Source organism: Botryllus schlosseri, chromosome 6, assembly GCF_051294905.1.
Source record: "Botryllus schlosseri isolate E-star chromosome 6, Bs_hap1, whole genome shotgun sequence".
Lineage (NCBI taxonomy): Eukaryota > Metazoa > Chordata > Ascidiacea > Stolidobranchia > Styelidae > Botryllus > Botryllus schlosseri.
This window is the reverse complement of record NC_137241.1, coordinates 23,043,300-23,061,651: the sequence shown is the minus strand read 5'-3', so window position 1 is coordinate 23,061,651 and position 18,352 is coordinate 23,043,300. Positions and strand designations below refer to the sequence as shown.

Sequence of the window (18,352 nt, the reverse complement as noted above, 5' to 3'; positions counted from 1 at the left end):
ACTTTCATTCAACATTCAGTTATTGTAATACTGGGGCCATTTCACCCAGTCTTTATGACAGATAGAATCATGTCCTTAAAGTACTTTCTGCTTTAAAATATCCCAAGTCTTAAAAAGTAAGTAGTTTGCCTAAAACACCGGTAAGTAGAAGGGCAAATAGTCTCAAAACATAACTACTCCGAAAAAGTTGAAGTACTTTCTTACTGAATAGCCCTAGTGAACAGTGATCAGCTCTGGTAATTATATGGTGCAATATTTTAAAATTGATGTGTCTCAATCATAGATTCGTTTCATCTCCTTACCTCATGATGTCTTGTATCAAAGCTGGCCATGGCTTATCTCAAATTGAACTTTAATTTTCTTATCGACCGACTGACATGCTTCGCAAGCGCCTACCACGTCATAGGCTTCTAATTTGTTCTACTCATGTTTTCGTCCAGATTATCGTGCGGGTGATGTAAACCATAACTTTAGTCATGGAATACGAAGTAGACTCGGAGCTGGGATATGAGAATGAAAGCGCCCGCGAAAGTGGAATGGCCGATATAATTATCAATGACGAACACCCCATGTACAATGAAATTGAGCATTTAGATATGAGGAATGATGATATAACACCTCAAGATAATCAAGGTAATAATAGAAGAAATTCCTTTATTAGTTTCAGACTTTGAGTGCTGGTCATATTGTGTTGTTGGATATGTTAAATTTAGTCGCCAGTCGGACGTTACGAATAAAAACAAATACGCGGCTTTGCTGTGTTTCAATATTGCCGCACAAACTTACTTGATGTCGGTAATTGCTAGGCTCTATTGCCGTGTTATTAGGCTACCTACACATTGTTTTATTGCGGACTCACTAAGCTTGCAAACGTACAGCTGGAGTGCAATTGTATAGATAGTAACTATTACTGTGTAACATCGGTAAATTCTACATTCTTCTAACATGGAAAGAAATTTGAGTAGACCAGAGTAAAACTGTGCACATTGAAAATGTTGGCTTTTTTTGTAAAAGATGATTCTGAGTGGGAAGATGAATATGATGACTTGTTCTCTGAAGAGGATGGATACTCTTTTATGGATTACTATTATGGTAAGCACTTCATTCAGTCTGCTCGCAAGTAACTTTTCCATGTGATTTGTCTGATGCAGAAGAGAACAGTTTGTAGATTAATCAGCACGCCCAGAGGTGTTAAAAAATTGGTCTCACTAATCTTTTGTTGAATCTTGTGAGCGATTTTTACTGCGCCAATTGCAATTCTGCAGGGATTTGTGTCACCCCTATTTTTCAATATTCTTTCAAGATGACGCTCCGAACTACGGCATGCATTCGTTAGAACAAAAGACTCAGTTGATCCAACTCAGAAGACACCTTGACCGGCTGGACGCAAAGGCACTCGATAAGGAACATGACGTTTTTCGCATAAAGTGAGTATTTGTCAATGCTTGCTTCTTTTGTTGATTGTTGGAATCATACCATGCACGTATTTTATCTGCTCATAATAATGTTATCAATTCCATATTACTGTTTTTGTCGGCCATGTTCTTTGTCACGTGTAGTGTAGTGGTTATGTTTTGGTACCGGTATATTGCTTTGAAAATATGATGAACGCAATTACAGTCGGACTTGAGAAACAGTCGAAATCCTTTGCTTCAAACAGGGAGAAGGTCGATGCATGTCGGACAAAAATGAAAGCCCTCGAATTTGAACTCGCGAGTATCCGAGAGGAGTCGGTTTCGATGAAAGAGTCGGGCAACATCGCAGCCCACGACAGGCTGGCTTCCCAGATCAAGAAACTGGAATTGGAAATTCAAAACGAACATGAAGTTGAATCGCTAATCAAGGCAGAACTTCAAATTGCTGAGTGAGCATATTCCGTGCGAGCGTTTCCTTGTTATTTAAATTGTATTTGTAAAAGAATGCTTTCAACTAAGTGCGGTATGTAGGCTGTTTTGTCATGGTATATAGTGTTCTCCTACACAATCACTAACAAATTGGTCAACAATCCATAAAATGAACTGTTAAACGACTCGAATAGTTGTAAATTTAGGGCGAGAGGGTGCAAGCCCCTGTCTTGCATGTTCCATTCAGAGTTCTAATTGTAGAGTTGATTGTAGGATGTTATCAATCGCATTTACCAATTCGGATAGTATATGTTTGTGCCTTTTGAGGTCGGCCATTCTTTTCAACAGAAATTGAAACGGCCAGGGTCACTGCTGTTTGAAAAACGTTCAAATGCAGTTCAATTAGGTTGTCGTCTGTGCATAATGAGCGAGAAGTTATATAGTTAGTTAGTTATATATATAGTTGTGTTCATTGGTTTGTAGGCCTACATAGAAACTGATTTACTTGTTTATCACGGAGGAAAATGATGTGCTCTTTTTAGAATGGGGCTATCCGAAGTAGCTTTGGAGCAGCGGCATTACCTCAATCTGAGCGAGAAGGTGCAGGAGCAAGAAGAGAAAGTCAGAGAGGAGAAGAAACTAATGGCGGAACTGCGGTTGCGTAAGGAAAATCAAGCTGCAGCCAAAAAGGAACGACAGCTGCGCAAGGCTGAACTGTGAGAGAAATTTACGCCTTCTGTAGAAATATGCGTTGAAACTAATTGCAAATTCTGACAAGTCAACTGCAGTGGTCCGAATATGTTCCTGACACCTTATTCTATTTCAAATAACTAATCCTCCAGGTTCCAATGTCTGTTTGGAATTTAGATGAAATAAGCTTGATATGATTTGTATCATCTTTTTGCAGTACACCTAATTTTGAATACTGTAATGCTGATGTTATAACTTCTTAGATTTTGTCCTCGTTTAATTCACACCATTGATATCCAGGATCATAATTTGATTTAACTTGGGATACTCTTATAATACTAGATATTTTATGAAAAAAATGGAAGAGGAAGAAAATGCATACAAGGCAAGGTTGGAAGACGCTCTTGTTAACAACATGAAGGCGAAGCAGTTTCTCCAGGTACGAAATCGTCATTATCTTATGCTTGCGGTGCATGAATAGATACTAACGTTCTCTTCCTAATATGTGTTCAGATCTCCATGCAAAAAGTGAGAGACAATTGGAATCGCGAAGAAGAGAAAAACACGACGTTGGCGAAAAGACGAATGAAATCCGTCATCGATCTCAAAAAGAGCATTTCGTCGACGCAAGAAAATTTGCAAGCGCTGCAGGCTCGCGACGCCGCCAGAATGAAAAAACAGGACGCTGCGGAAAAGAAAGAGAGGCAGCAGATTCTGCAGGACGGCGGCAATCCGGACCAGGTTTTGCTTCAAAGAAAGAACCGAAAGAATATTGAAAAGCAGAAAAAGTAAGAATGGTTGGAATCCGGTGCCAATTTATCACTGTGTAGCTATGTGTAACAGTGCAGACTGGGGCTTGCGATATGATCCTTAAGATCTTCATGTCAAGCCTGAACCCAGGACATTATAAGGAAACAAATTCACAAATATACACTCATCTTGACTAGTTACGATGCCACAAAAACACAGTGGATGACTTGATTCAACCTAGCTCATTATTTTAAGAATTCAAGGGTCCCTTGCAATTAATATTTACTCAGGACTAGGAGTAAGTCAAGGAACTCCACCTTAAATGATGAATCCAGTCCAGTTCTGCCTATATATCGCTCTCAACTAGAGGCGGTCAATAATAACTTACTTCTTATTCTTCGTAGTACTGAAGTAGGTGTTGCTTACTTTTAATACTTACTCAAGTATTGAAGGGACTCTTGGATGTTCAGAACTTCAATATACAATCGAATAACATATAATTGTACTACTTACCGGGGTTGTGAACAAGTCACAAGGTTCTGAGTCACAAGTTAGCCTTACTTTTAAAGTTTTGACTCGAGTCAAGTCGAGTCATTTTCAATTCACCACCGAGTCAAGGATCGAGTCCAAGTCAGTGAGTAGAGGGTCGAGTCCGATTCATAGTCTTGTGACTTGAGTTCAATCTGCTTCAACCCAATTTTTTCAACTCTTCTCGAGTGATATAAAATGGCTTGCGTTCATAAGACCGTAATCTTGCTCAGTCTTAACAGTTTCTGGCCCTATTTTCCAAGCATCAGGACTGATAGACGAAATACCAATAATGTGGTGACTTTACTATTCTTCAAAGTTATAATGAACTGTCTGTCTTGGCCATCCTAGTCTCGAGTCATGTGACTTGGTTCGAGTCATGCACAATGACTCGAGTACTTCAGTCAATACAAAAGTTGACTAAGTCGAGTCATTTTACGCATTTGAAAAAATGACTCGAGTCAAGTCGAGTCATCAAAAAATCGTAACTCGATTATGTACTAGACCTAGAATCCTTACCTTATTACTTACTCGGAAATCGTTATTTTTCCTTCTACTTATGTACCAACGATAACTTCTCTGACCTCAATGAATCGAACAAATGTTTACCTTGCCTCCTAATTCACTTCCGCCACATTTCCAGAGTTTTTGTCAAGAAACAAGAAGAGAACCGACGAAAAATCGCGGAAAAAATCTTCTACGAGGAGCAAAGATTCGGGAAGCGACAGCAGCAGCTGGTACGTTCCTAACACAAAACTTTTCACGCCATTTCTAAAACATTATGTCGTACAGCCTCAGCTGTGGGCCAACAGAAAATCGGAAAGGGAGAAAGAACTTGGCCCGTTAAAAAAGCGCCCTGTCATGAAATCGATCAGGATGGACGAGGAGGGTGAACCACATTTTATCGAGAGGAAATTTTCGACGTCGGCCGATTTCAACCTGGATCAGGTTTGCCGATTCAGGCCCTTATCGTTTCAAATTGTATATGGAAAGTTTTGAATTACACAGGCGCACAGAGAAGGCAAACTTGAGCCTTCTGAATCTGACGAGATACAAACCACGACAAAATCTGACGTCGTGTCGAGCTCGATTTCGATCGAAGGCAGACTCGAGGTATTCGTTTTCTTACAAGTCACGTAACGATTAGACAATTTTGTTTCATGCTCATCTTTGAATTAGGCTCTCATGAAAAAGGGCGCTAGTAAGCACAACAGAGAAGATTTGGCCCAGCCGGAATTCGACGGGTTATGGACAAAGAAACACAAGGACTACAAGGTAAAGGTAGTTTTCCGTATTGTGGACGGTCCTATGTAAGAAATGTTGCCACCAACGTTCTTCGACTGTTGCATTTGCATTTACATTGAGAGGATTTTTGGCAGATATTAGTCGTTTGCAGTCGTCAGCAATTTCAAGTCATGCTTTCAGTCAAAATTCGAGACTACTCCTACCATTTTTGAGATACAACGTGATTCATTCAATATATAATCTTGACTCTCCGTGAGCAGTGAGCTCACAAACACTGCATGACCAGACCCGTGACTGTAAAGTATAATCCGTCTGCCATGTCATGCAGTGGTAACCATTGTGAGCTATGGTACTGTCTGTCAAAATTGCACAATTTTCTGGATAATTACATTTTTTTTGATTAGGTTCCGAAAGACGAACAAGTACTCCCAAAACCAGTCGGTGGTAGTGACATGGAACGGGCCATTTTGAAAAGGACTCTCGAGAGACACCGGGCCGGCATTACCGTGAAGCAAGTCGCTGCCGGCAGAGAATTTACCGGTCAACCGTTTTACAGCAAACCTGATGTTATCCACTTCAAGGTAAGCCATTTGTACAGTCATAAAGTAGCATTTGATTAGCATGACTCAGTAATCAGTATATTCATATAATTTCATTCATAATGTAAGTATTTCTTTATGTATGATTCGCTTTTGCATAATAGAAACCAATTGATTTCACTTTAGCAATTTGAATGTTGATTTTATAAACCAAAATCTTAAATTAGAAACTTGTCTTATGATCGGAGACCGCCACCATGAGTCAGTGTGTATGCCGCAAAACATCAAGGAAAAAAGCACATAACGCCCTTTCCTTCTTTTCCACTTTGTGATTTTGTGTTATCGCTATGAGTTGCCCAGAAGTCGAGGTTGAAATTAGTCTTTTTTATTGCCCCAATATACTATACGTTTGCTGAACTTCATGTCCATCGGCATTACACAGTTCGACCCAACTAAATATTTCACCCTCACAAATATGTGAAAATTCAATAACTTAATTTTGCTTGGGATGACCGGGAATTATCAGAATTGCAATGTTAGGTGCTTTGACATTGCATAATTCGAAGCTCATCTAATGCATTGTCAATCTTTTGATTTTAAATTTATTACCAAAATCTATGCGTTATCAGGATTTCGATGTCGGGAAAACGTACAAAAAGAAGATCGTTATCACCAACGTTTCTTACACGATGAATTTCTGTCGATTCATCGAAATATCGGAGCATCTGAAAGATTTCATTTTCGTCGAGTATGTCATCTCAATGTCGAATAGCGGTTCTTGTTTGTAAAAATATCACCAATATTCAGCTTCAAACCCCCGGGACAGATGTCAGCCGGTATGTCCTGCGATATGTTTGTCACTTTCTCGCCAAAGGTAAGTGCTTGTGAAGTTGTTCTTCGCTGTGGCATTATGACTGTTTTGTTTCGCAGATTAATACAGATCTGGTGGGCGATGTGAAATTCCAGGCCCAAACGGGCCCGTTTTCGATCCCTCTGAAGTGTTCCACGAAAAAATGCGATGTAAGCATGCGCTAAACTTCCCTGACTCTCTGATACTTTTCCCTCTATGCATGCGGTATCTCTGAAGAATTAAGGGTTAGATTTTCTTAGAGCGCTGTCTTCGATATTATAGCTTAGCTAGATTTATGCAGCTTTGATTCCGTCCTTTAGACGTTTTGGTGGAGGCCAAACTTTGGCTGATTGTAGCATTTTCGATAACTACGTCAGATGCCAGACACGAGCATTGGAACAGACTTGTATTGAAACGGACTTGGACTGTGAGTTTCTGTGCAGGTCTGGTTTGAACTGGATCAGCAGAAAGAATACAAATTTGAACTTGAATAATGTATATATATTAGACATTTTTCGATTTAGTGAATTATACTGCAATGAATATACTCTTGAAAGCAATATTCAAGTTTAGCACCGCCAGTCACCTGTTCAAGTATTAAAATTTCATCCCAAATCTGTTGTTTCATCTGTAGAATCAGCGTATATCATCCTCAAAACTTCTCTTAGTATTATTTTTGTCATGTCGAGTGTAGCATCAATTTGACGTATGTGTCGCACTTCCGGTTTGTACTGTTGATATTTAATGTCTTACTGGTGGACTTGTCCTAAAAAGTTAGGTGTCTGATCGGATGGTTCGCACCTATTCACCTGCGGCTTTGAATATTTTCTTCACAGCTCAAAGTAGATGTCAATTTCATCGATTTTGGATCTCAAGTTGTCGGCGAAACGATATGCCGATCAGTTCAACTCGTCAACAACGGCGCGCTGGGGACGCGGTTTGAATTTTTCAAAGTTCCGGATAAACCCGCTACCACTTACACAACGGAGACGTCGCTAGGCCGTTTGGTATGTAAATACACTCTTGCTGCGTACTCTCTCTTTTGTATTTTATTAGTACAAACCCAGTGTAAAAATTGGCAATGTGTCTCATGTACTATAACTACTTACAGACAACGGCTGAAACGGTAGCAATGACCCCCGTGGACGAATCAGACATCTTGAAAACCGCTACTACAGTCCCGCAGCAACAGTCGACGAAGCAAAATCGCCGGCACACTATGAAAGAAGGCATGTCCACAGCTGGTACCGTTAACGTTAAACTACGTTAGTAACATTGCAATCGTAACATTTATTCCTTTTCGCAATACTGTAGCGGTCACATCGATCAGACCTTTGGACTCGCCTGGCCTACCTGTGACAGAAGACCAAGATCGTATGGTTTCTATCAATTTTGTTGACGTCGTCGAAGAGAGTAGCCCGGAAAGAGGTAAATAAAAAGCGCTTCACCATGCACTTGAAAGCGTTCCATGTACTCGCATCACAGCTAGAAGTGACGGCGATGAAATCAAATTCGAATCGACGGTGACGGATTATTCCATGCTGCCAGAGGAGATTAAAGTTGGCCAGGTGTGTGCTTTCACGTAAACTTGGATATCTACCGCTATTTACTTCGATTACGTAATGATTTTTGACCGGTGTCACGAATCGTGTGTGGCGTGCAAGGTTGTAATACCATTACTAAAGTGATTTTCTAAAATTTCTAGAAATGTGAATAGACGTTTTAAAAGTGAGAAAAACGAATATATTATGCAAGCGAGGAACTCAATATTACCTAAGATTTGTAAAAAGTGAGTTGAACAAGGCATTGACCATCATTTGAACTCGAGACTGACCAGTAAGTAGTATGACTCGGACTCGGACTTGATCCTCATCACTATGACTCGTACTTGACTCGCTGATGAATTGAAAATGATTAGGCTTGACTCGAGTCAAAACCACAAAATTAAGATTGACTTGTGACTTGGAACCTTGCGACTTTGTTACAACCCTGGTAGCATGTCATTCATCAATGTGCGGAACATGATTTTCTGAATTGGAAACCACTGCAAATATTGCCCCTGTGTGATTTTCATCGAAAGCGTCTTGTTATAGAGAGAATATAGAATCGGTGATCTTTTTGTTTGGGCCTTAAGCCGTAATTACACTTCGGTAGGCTTATCGCGCGTATAATCCGTAAAATGTTTGTTCCTTCAGACCATGAGCGGCGAAATCGCGCCATTCTCGACGGTACGATTGGACGTCATATTTGCTCCTACCATACCCGGAAATATCAAAGCAAACTTTCGTATTGCCTTCTCCGATAAAGATTCGGAACCGGTGAGTTAATGGGAATTTAATAATGATTTACGACATGATGACATTATGATTGGAGCCAGATGCTTTTATCTTATCAGTGTTATCACAAATCTTATCTCCTAGATGTGTATCACAGTCACCCTAAAAGCACCGCTGATTTTTTAATCAGATTGATCTGACCGCATACACATATCTGTGGTACACTACTTTCACAGCAATTCAAGTTGATGTTAATGCCTGTTATAATTCAGATTTGGACGACAGATATAGACCCAGGCAGTTGGCTAAACCAAATTTTGGACCCTTTTCCCTCAAGTGCGATAGACCAAATTACTCAAAAATCGTCTCACTTTGTGAATTGTTGCATCATCTTTGCTGCTTGTACTTTACCTCGTCTAGTTATATTACTAAACCTACTAACAGTACTTGTTGTCTGCTGTAATTCATAATCATCATCATTTTGATTACTTACTGATCATGATCGTATATTTCAGTTGACAGTCAAGACTTCGGCTAAAGCTATCGACGTACCTGTGTGGATTGAAAACCCGGTAACTATATATTTGCAATTTAGACATTGCTCAGTATCCCGATACCTTTCATTACCATTCAGACCATCGACCTGGGTATTTGCATGTACGACAGGTTATACCAGGATCAGCTCATCGTCAAAAACAGGTGAATTAAACAAAGCGATAGTTTTTTCTATTCGTTACTACCCGGTGACCACATATTTAGAGCCACCACGGCACTGAGATTGAATTTCGAAGTTCCCAAAGAGCTGAAAAATCACATCGAAGTTCTACCCAGGACCGGATACATACAAGCGCAGTCCACGTTCACCGCTCAGCTGAAATTTCTTCCGAGGTATTTACGTAGTTTTCGTAATATGAAGTAAATACTTCCTGTCGGAACTAATTACTTGAGTATTTTTCAGACCTTTTCTACTTCCACTTCAAGTAGTCCTGGCATGTCTTGGAAATTGCTACTTTCTCTTGTAATTTAGTAGAGATTTACGGCGTTAATTTTACTTCGACCACCTCTGCATGTGCATATCAGAAAGTCACTTTTCGTTAGAGCGCTATGCTCTGTGTGAAAGTCTTCATTGTTTATCTTTGTCCAGGAAAAATCTGGCGGAAGAAGGGGCCGGGCTGTTCGACCCGGACAGCGGTGTCCTGGAGGCTCCGATGGCGATCCAAGTCGCGGACCAGACGCGTCCCGTCCCGTTCACGGTGATGGGCGTCGTAACGTGCTCGGATATGGAGTTCGACCAGGACGAAATCGACTTTGGGAAATGCGGCATCTACGAGTCCGTGGCGCACACCGTCAAACTTACGAATTACTCGATTCTGCCACAAAAATTCGGATTCGTCGATGTTCCCGACGTAAGTGCGTGGCGAATTTGCAGGCTTATGCTGCTTTGGTACGGTCCTTGAATGTTAAGAAATAAATATGACTCAAATCAGGATATCTACCAAGTCATTATCCCAGCAACCTGCAATCTAAACTTGAGATTATAAATGTGATATCTTTTTTATTTCATCACAATCTTGTGGTGTTTTGCATTGATGAAACTATTAGTAAGTTGTGATCATGTGCCGACCAAGGTCAACACGCAAGTTAGCCACATCTATTTTGGTCGCCATACTGTTCATAATTCTGAGATTTGTCCTTATTTTGAAGGGCTCTGTCTTATGAGAGTACATTTTCCTTATTTCTAAGATTTCTCGTTATTTTTGACTTGTGTCCGTTAGGACTGGGCGAAGGTTTCAGAGAGTTTGCCTGTCCTTAGTTTTTGATCCACATCTGTTGCAACCTCGACTATATGTATGAAACAGGGTTTTATCTTTTGAATCGATGCCTACTCGGAAAAGCATTTTCCGTCATGTGCCACTAAAAACGGATTGTCATGTGGATTGAATTCTTGCCCATCCGAAGTTGCCAGTATCAGCGCTCGCACATTTTCTATCGTGACATATCAATACTCATGTGCTTTCGCAGTACGCCGAGGTTCAGCCCAACGACGGCTTCGGTACAATTCTACCTCTTGAAACAATCGAACTTGACGTCATCGTGAACGCGGACAAGGCGAAAAACTACAATTTCAAACTAGTATGCAAAAGTATTATAGGCAGGCAATTTCCCATCAGATGTCGAGCTGTCGGCGTTCATCCGCCGATGGAATTAACGAAACAGGTTTGTTTAGATTAGACTTCATGTTACGCGATAATATCGTTCCATTTCACACCTTAGGTGATAAACTTTGCCGCTACCGCTCTGGGTGACACGTCGCACGCCCACTTTCATGTCGTTAACTCTCACACTTCTGCGAACGAATTCACGCATCCAGTACCCCGTATAGGTATGGATTAAAGTGAATGACTAGGCTCTAGTTTTCAGAGGGAACAAAATTCATATTCACAATTCGTCGCAGGAAAAGGAGAAATCGTACCCGTGGGTCCGACGTCGTTTGAATTCCGCATCCCTGAAGGAGCCCCGATATCGGTAGCGCCGTGCGTTGGTACGGTTCAGCCAGGAGAGGTTAGATTTTTTATTGCTGCTACGACTTGCCAAAGGAATTTGATTATGCCACACCGTTCAAAGCGTGTGTTGAAAGTTGAAATGATACCAATCCAATGGCTGATGTCATTTTTTTGTATTCTGAGTACTGAAATTATCCAAAAATATCCTACCATCCATTGCTTTATTAAACGCCGTTACAGCGGGTAGGGTTGTTCAAAAAGAACTCTCTTTTTCTGGATCCGGGGGATTCACTGATTAAATTGAGATTCGAGTTTATCATTAATAATTCTGGGTTTTCCTACCGTCAATGGTCCTTTTGCAAATTTAAAATGCAATGACGGTTGGAATTGAGCAAAAATTGTTATGCTTCGACGTTTTAGGCAACTGAACAATTTTATTTGGTTGACAGTAGAATATAAAAATTTTATTTTTTATTTTAATTGGCTTTTACTGGTCAGAATCGATCCAAATTTGATGTGCAGGATTATTTTAGGCAATTTAGCAATTTAGTCAGTGAATCCCCGGGATCCGGAAAGGTATGGCAGTTGCATAATCATGAAAATGGAAAAACTTCATTACCGAAGGCCACTGGTTGTGAGTTGCGCCCACTCGTGTCTTTACCGTTGCCGATTATTGCTCTAAACCAATATTTCGTTGTCGCCCAGAAATGTCTGGTGAACGTCTACTTCAATCCGGCCCTGGGCGATACGACGGTACGGGAAGAGGCACTGCGCGTTCTCAAAACGCAGAAAGACGACAACGAAAGGAGAGAAGCTGACAGGCAAGCGAGAGAGCAAGCGTTGGCCGCTTCAAAAACGGACGAAGATAAAAACGTACGCGCCCCGTGATATATTTCTGTGTTTTGCGTCGATATAAACCTTCTTGTCGTTCAGGGAAAGGGAAAGAAATCAAAAACCCCGGCGAGGACAAAGACGACCGATTCGCAGCCCCCCAAATCGAGTGGCACGACGGGTAGCGATCGCAAATCGGGTACCGACGAAGCTCCGAGCCCCACGTTGGAAGATGTCGAGAAAGAGTGAGCTCGTTTAAGGCGTGTTAATAGGAAAAATCGAATGGCTGTTTCGGCATTCCGCAAATATCACTCCAAAAAGCCATACAGTTTAAAGTTCAACGCTCAAATCCAGTGTTGCTGAAAATCCGGGAATTTCATGAAATCCAAATGCAATGAATCCAAATTCGTGATGTCTACTGGTCAATCCCGCACATATACTAGCTACTGCGTGGCAAAATCGAGTACGTGAATGATTCGATACCAAGTCGAGTATTAAGCTTCGAATACAATGTACTCTGACATCAGAACATAGTAAGGATTTTGAAAGGTCAAACATGCATCTTTATGTGGCCACGAGGTCAATGATACCAGTATATACTATATCTTTCGATGATAAAATATAACTTCTGGTGTACAAGAGCGAGGGTATATTTTTGTTACTGGATAAAACCAATTCTCTCGACACGACTCATATCATTACAGTTGATACTCGACTCAAATTTAGGTACACGAATCGTTGCGCCTAGTTGTAATAATAGCTAATCTATTTTATCAAGCTCCGATGCGTTCAAAGCTGCTTTGGCATCGCTGACACGATCATTCTCTGGATCGTTTGACTCTTACAAAATTCCGTGCTTCGTAGCGAGCGGAGCGTGCGACGACATCACAAATTCGCCTTCGCAATCATTCAAGTAAGTCGAGATTCAAGATTGATGTCAGTTTCTGATATAACATGCCATATCTGTTTCAGTCCCGCCAACATTTTGTACGTGGACGTGCACTGTCCGACAGTGAAGCCGCCAGTCGTCGTGATCTCGAACCAGGGTCAGAATTGCACCGATTTCGGGCAGGTCTCCATCGGACAGAACACAATCAGGCCGATCAGCATCCAGAATATATCCGATCAACCAGTCGATGTAAGCTTGTTTTTTGTTTGATTTTGTTGCCACATCTGTGAGTCAGTGCGTTCATTGCGTCCTTTTTAAGATATAATGTCGATCAATTTCGTTAAGAGAATATCGCAAATTCAGAGGCAAAGTTTTTCAAATTCTTTCATTCTTTATAATGAGCAATAAGCTTACAACGAATAATTGAATGCCGTGTTCACTAATTGTAGAGATCAGTGTAAACCGTTACATAAACATTACAGCTTACGTTGTCTTCCCTCGACACGAACGGTCCTTTTCAAGTTTTGAACGCTTTGCGCACACTAACACCGGACGAAACTCATACGCTGCTGGTATCGTTCACGCCGAACGCAGGAAAATTGGTGATTGTTCATTTCACTATACAAGATTTCCGATATTAACTCAAAATATTTTATTGCTGCTTCGCCAGTTTTACGAAGTGTTGAAGATGGTGAGTCCACTCGCTACGTTGAGCATTCCGCTGACTGGGAAAGGCGTCAGTCCAGTTATCGATATATCCGTGGATGACGGCGTACTGGACATGGGAGATGTGTTGGAGGGAGAGTCGAATTCTGCGACGTTCACGGTGAGATTTTTTGTCTTGGGTATCGATTTTTATGCCCAAAACACTATGAAAACATAACGGAAGCTCGTAGCTTTGGTGTGTATTTTTTTGATTGAGACGGCGCCTTGATTTGATCAGAAATGTATGTAATGAATAGGAGGATGTCGAACAACAAAGTACATTCTATAAATACAACATCCACCTCGGCCTACTGGTATTACTAATATTAATGCCCTATCTTGATGTTTTGGCTGATCTTGATTCTTTACCTTTTGGCGTCATCGTCCTTTTTCAGAGGTGATCAGCATTGAAGTACGTCTACTTTTATTGAGTAGTTGCAGTACTTACTCGGGTGGTTATGTTTTAGGCTACTTTCCCTTCTACTTTACAATTTCCAGTTCTTTACGCAAAACTAGAACTTGCATACATACTTTTTTACTTACTTGGATATTTCTCCTACTTGAATTTGAATAGAATTTTACGACGTTCCTTCTATATCTACTAGCCCACCATCAATGAATACCTACATCACGTCTGCCCGTTTCATTACCTTCCTTGCATTCGTCCTTCAATGCGTCTTTCTCTGGGCTTTTTTGTAAAGCGGACTAAGAACAGCGAGCTTTTTTGTACATATAGCCATCACTGATTGGTGTCACTTTGCTCCGATACACATATCACATGTCGTGTCCAGGTCGCACGCAATGCCATGTCTCTCATTGGCTTCAAATCTGAATATGGGCCAATTTAGGTGTAACTGTACCGTTGGTCTTAGATTATTAATTTAACTGAACATCATCCATGACGCATCACGTCGATCCTGTGTCGCAAGAATGGAACACTCCTCAAATTAGCGCAGATTCGCGTTATTGTGAATCATTTGATTCTTTATTGTTCTGTATTTCAAATAACTCGTCGCATAGTCGGTTTTGCTCGTGGAAATTCGGTTTCGTGCTGTGTAGAATAACTCTGTGACTTGTTTTCTTTCAGATATCAAACTCGTCTTCGCTCAAAGTGGATTATAGCATCCGACTCGATAGCAATTCCTTACTCAAACACTCTCTGTCGCAACAAATTCCGAGTCGCTCTTCCGATACCGAGAAGGAACACAGCCGCAGTCAAATGCTTGCAGGTAGGCTTTGCAGTGAATCGAGAACGCCGCACTCGCGAACCAGGTTTTTTAACGCGCCTTTCGCAAAAAAGGACCGCAAAACTACGACGGATCGGCCGTGTTCGACTGCGTTCCTTGCGAAGGAACCATCGCGACGGAAGAAACTCACGAGATCACCGTCACTTTCAGTCCGGATCACAGCTCGAGACATTATTCGGACGGCGCTAGGATCGTTCTCTTCAATCTGGTAAAGTAGTGTCTTCATTCCAGATAACTTTCATCGCCAATCGGTTTATTCGTTATGTCAGGAGCAAGCGCATGCCGTAAAGTTACAGGGCCGCGCACACAAGCACATGATGTATCTCGACGGGTATGACATGCCCAGGCTTGCCTTCGAGTCGTTGTCGACTGAGGAAAAACCTGCGGATCTGGAGTCAGGTATATTTCAATTGAAAAATATGTTCATATTGAAATAAACCCAAATGTTTTCGACTGACACTCAGGGGTAATCGTTAGCCACTAGCAAAGAATTCAAAAGAACTTTGCATGTCAACAGTTGTATCACTAGTATATTTCAGTTGTGCGTATATTGTGTATATAGGATATTTTCCTGAACTAATTTCTTCCTAAAGAAACATTTATGGTATCATTGATAATTCTCAGAGATAATTCTCATTTCAGCGTGTCAACTTTTGGATTCGTTTATCATTAATAAATGCTTGAAATAATCATCTGTTTGCTATTCCAATGCTATCCCGATGTGAAGATTTTGTGTGAACAGATTTGACTAACCCAGGTTGGATTTTCCTGTTTCAATATCTAAGTTATGTTCTGCCTCAAATGTGACAGTGCACCGATTACTACATCCAGACTTGAAGTCTTGTGAATCGTGACGTTGTGATACCTTCTTATTTGACTATAATTTGTGTTCGAATAGCTCCATCGTGAATCTTTCGCTGTACAGATTTGGCCGAACCGACCAGAGACATTCTTTTGACGTTTCGAAGCAAAATCAGCGAAGGCTGCTTTCAGGCTGCCTCGCGAGAACTTTCCGTCGGTTGCATCAGGACGAACGCGTTTGTTTCGAAAAAGGTAGCATTGGCTATATACACTAAACACTGTAAATGCGATGTCCTTTTTAATTATCTAATGCCAACTCCTTGGTCTGAGTGAGAATAAAGCAGTCAGTGACCAATGTACACTAATATCTTCCTCTCTCTTTGTAAATGCGGATACTATACACTAATTCCGTGGTTCGCGACTGCGGCCTTTTGTGGGGCTTTCAGACTTGTTAGGGGATGAAGTAGCATTTTTAATTTTCAGTCGATCGAAGTCATTTTAGTCATTAACGACCTTTTTCATTGGTCCGCTAACTTTGTTTTGGAGGATTTTTTCTTAATCCTGTCTCGGAAAGTTGATTACTGGACAGCATCGCATTGTTGTGACGATGTGACATGATTGTTTGCTGGGGTTGTTTGCTTTAGCATGGCATTTTCTCTATCGCTCCCAATTTGTATTCGACCACTTGTGATTTGTAACTCAATGCCGGTGACTGAATTCCAGGGTTGTAATGACTCGAGTCACGATTTTATGATGACTCGACTTGACTCGAGTCATTTTCTTAAAATACGGAAATGACTCGTCTCGACTCGAGTCAATCTGTGTATTGACTCGACTTGGACTCGAGTCATTGCGCATGACTCGAACCAAGTCATATGACTCGAGATTCAGACGGCCAACACCGACATTTCATTGTCATTTCGAAGAATAGTAAAGTAACCACACTATTGGGATTTCGTCTATTGGTACTGGTACTTGAAAATGCTACCAGAAACTGCTAAAACTGAGGAAAATTAGTATATTATAAATGCGAGCCATTCGATATCACCAAATAGAGTTATAAAAAGTGGATTTAACAAGACTTTGACTGGAAACTGGTCAGTCAACACAATGACTTGGACTCGACTCGAGTCATGATACCATGACTCGGACTCGAGCCTCTGCTCACTGACTTGGACTCGGACTTGACTCGGCGGGGAATTGAAAATGACTCGACTTGACTCGAGTCAAAACTATAAAAGTAAGATTGACTTGTGACTCGGAGCCTTGTGACTTGGTTACAACCCTGCTGAATTCAGTTCTGATTCCATTGTGTATGATGCAGTACTATTACAGAGCGGTGATTGGATAGTGGAAAATATGCAGCACGCTCAATCGCTCGGATTCAGCGTTGAATTCCCCAAAGGAAGTGTGGACGTCGGTAGTGCGAAGCCGATTGAAATAGTGTGGACGCCGCCTGAAGGCCAAAACGTACGTTCACTTTTGTATTAGAAGAGCTTCTTAGAGTTACAGAACTTCAATATACAATTGAATAGTATATTCAATTGAATTTTGTATTACTATTTATGGTCACAACAAGAGGGGACTAAAGCAGTCAGCGTTGCTATTCGTGTAGAAGTAGTCCCGTGAATTTTTACTTGGATTCAGGTAGAAGGTATCGATTTTCAAGATTCCTTGAACTGGAAGTAGAAAATAAAAGGCGTGAAAAGCACACAAGTACGTAGTATCAAAAAGTCGTTTTGGTCTACGGCTGTCATAATTGGGGATTACACTAAAAATTGCAAGATCCATCTTGGCGACTATCGCAAAATGATTAATGACAGTACAACAGTCAGCAGTTACTGTGATGACTATTTTACACCGTTTTTATCACGACTTCGTGCATAAAAGGGATTCAGACTTACCCTAAAACTACCTTGTACTTTTCGAGTAGAGGACGAATACGGTGACTTTTTGAGGAAAATGGTTTCTGTCAAAATATTTTTCACACTCTCAACTTAAATTTGAGACCACATCACATTGAAAGCGCAGTGCCCCGTTGTATTTCGTCCCTCATCGGAAGAGAACAGCAACGCATGTATCAATTCAATGAATTTTATCTTGTATCATAACCAAAATACATGGATCGGAAGGCCATCGTCTCTAATCGAATCGCCGATTCCAATTGATCATCCCTATTCGTGAGTCGCAGAGGTCACCGATTAGAGCCCTGTGCCGCTGTAACTGCATGCTTTCACCCACGGTCTTGGACATATCGTCGATTTGCGAGTGTGATCTCTCAACACCTACAGCTATTACCACTTTTCTTTCAGCCCAACGTGACCGTCGAATCGAGCCTGTCGCTAACGCTGAAGGCAGACGTTGCGTTGACGTATAACGTTCTTTTACGAGCTTTGCTGGTTTTACATTAAATTCACAGACTCTCTATATTTTTCGTAAGTTTTAGTAAATAAACGCAGATATATTTTTATGGAAGCTTTGTGGTTATTCTGATTTACCGGGTACCCCGAACATCCTATTTCTCCGTTGTTAACGGCCTGCTGTCACACGACGAAGATTTATCAGAGAGAATTAGCGACAGCGTTTATTTGTCGAGTTTGAAGTCAGAAAATGATTACCTGCGAGTCCAATAAATCATGTTAAGTGGTTCTGG

General features: G+C 41.0%; 1 protein-coding gene across 1 annotated transcript; it reads left to right on the top strand.

Annotated features, from left to right (window-relative positions):
• Nucleotides 1-19: 19 nt before the first annotated feature.
• On the top strand, nucleotides 20-18,174 carry LOC145441606 (cilia- and flagella-associated protein 74-like). The gene is made up of 39 exons (XM_080319512.1): nucleotides 20-633; nucleotides 1,015-1,092; nucleotides 1,304-1,427; nucleotides 1,661-1,864; nucleotides 2,387-2,560; nucleotides 2,877-2,973; nucleotides 3,048-3,322; nucleotides 4,456-4,549; nucleotides 4,605-4,760; nucleotides 4,821-4,925; nucleotides 4,992-5,087; nucleotides 5,462-5,638; nucleotides 6,226-6,344; nucleotides 6,404-6,470; nucleotides 6,527-6,616; nucleotides 7,283-7,453; nucleotides 7,558-7,690; nucleotides 7,761-7,874; nucleotides 7,932-8,014; nucleotides 8,642-8,764; nucleotides 9,238-9,294; nucleotides 9,357-9,421; nucleotides 9,482-9,610; nucleotides 9,867-10,128; nucleotides 10,745-10,939; nucleotides 10,997-11,105; nucleotides 11,178-11,284; nucleotides 11,932-12,099; nucleotides 12,160-12,302; nucleotides 12,836-12,970; nucleotides 13,030-13,195; nucleotides 13,429-13,548; nucleotides 13,617-13,772; nucleotides 14,739-14,880; nucleotides 14,952-15,106; nucleotides 15,168-15,297; nucleotides 15,824-15,951; nucleotides 17,035-17,169; nucleotides 18,012-18,174. The coding sequence occupies exons 1-39, from the start codon at nucleotides 477-479 to the stop codon at nucleotides 18,108-18,110; spliced, it is 5,238 nt and encodes a 1,745-aa protein (XP_080175638.1). The 5' UTR covers nucleotides 20-476; the 3' UTR covers nucleotides 18,111-18,174.
• Nucleotides 18,175-18,352: the final 178 nt, after the last annotated feature.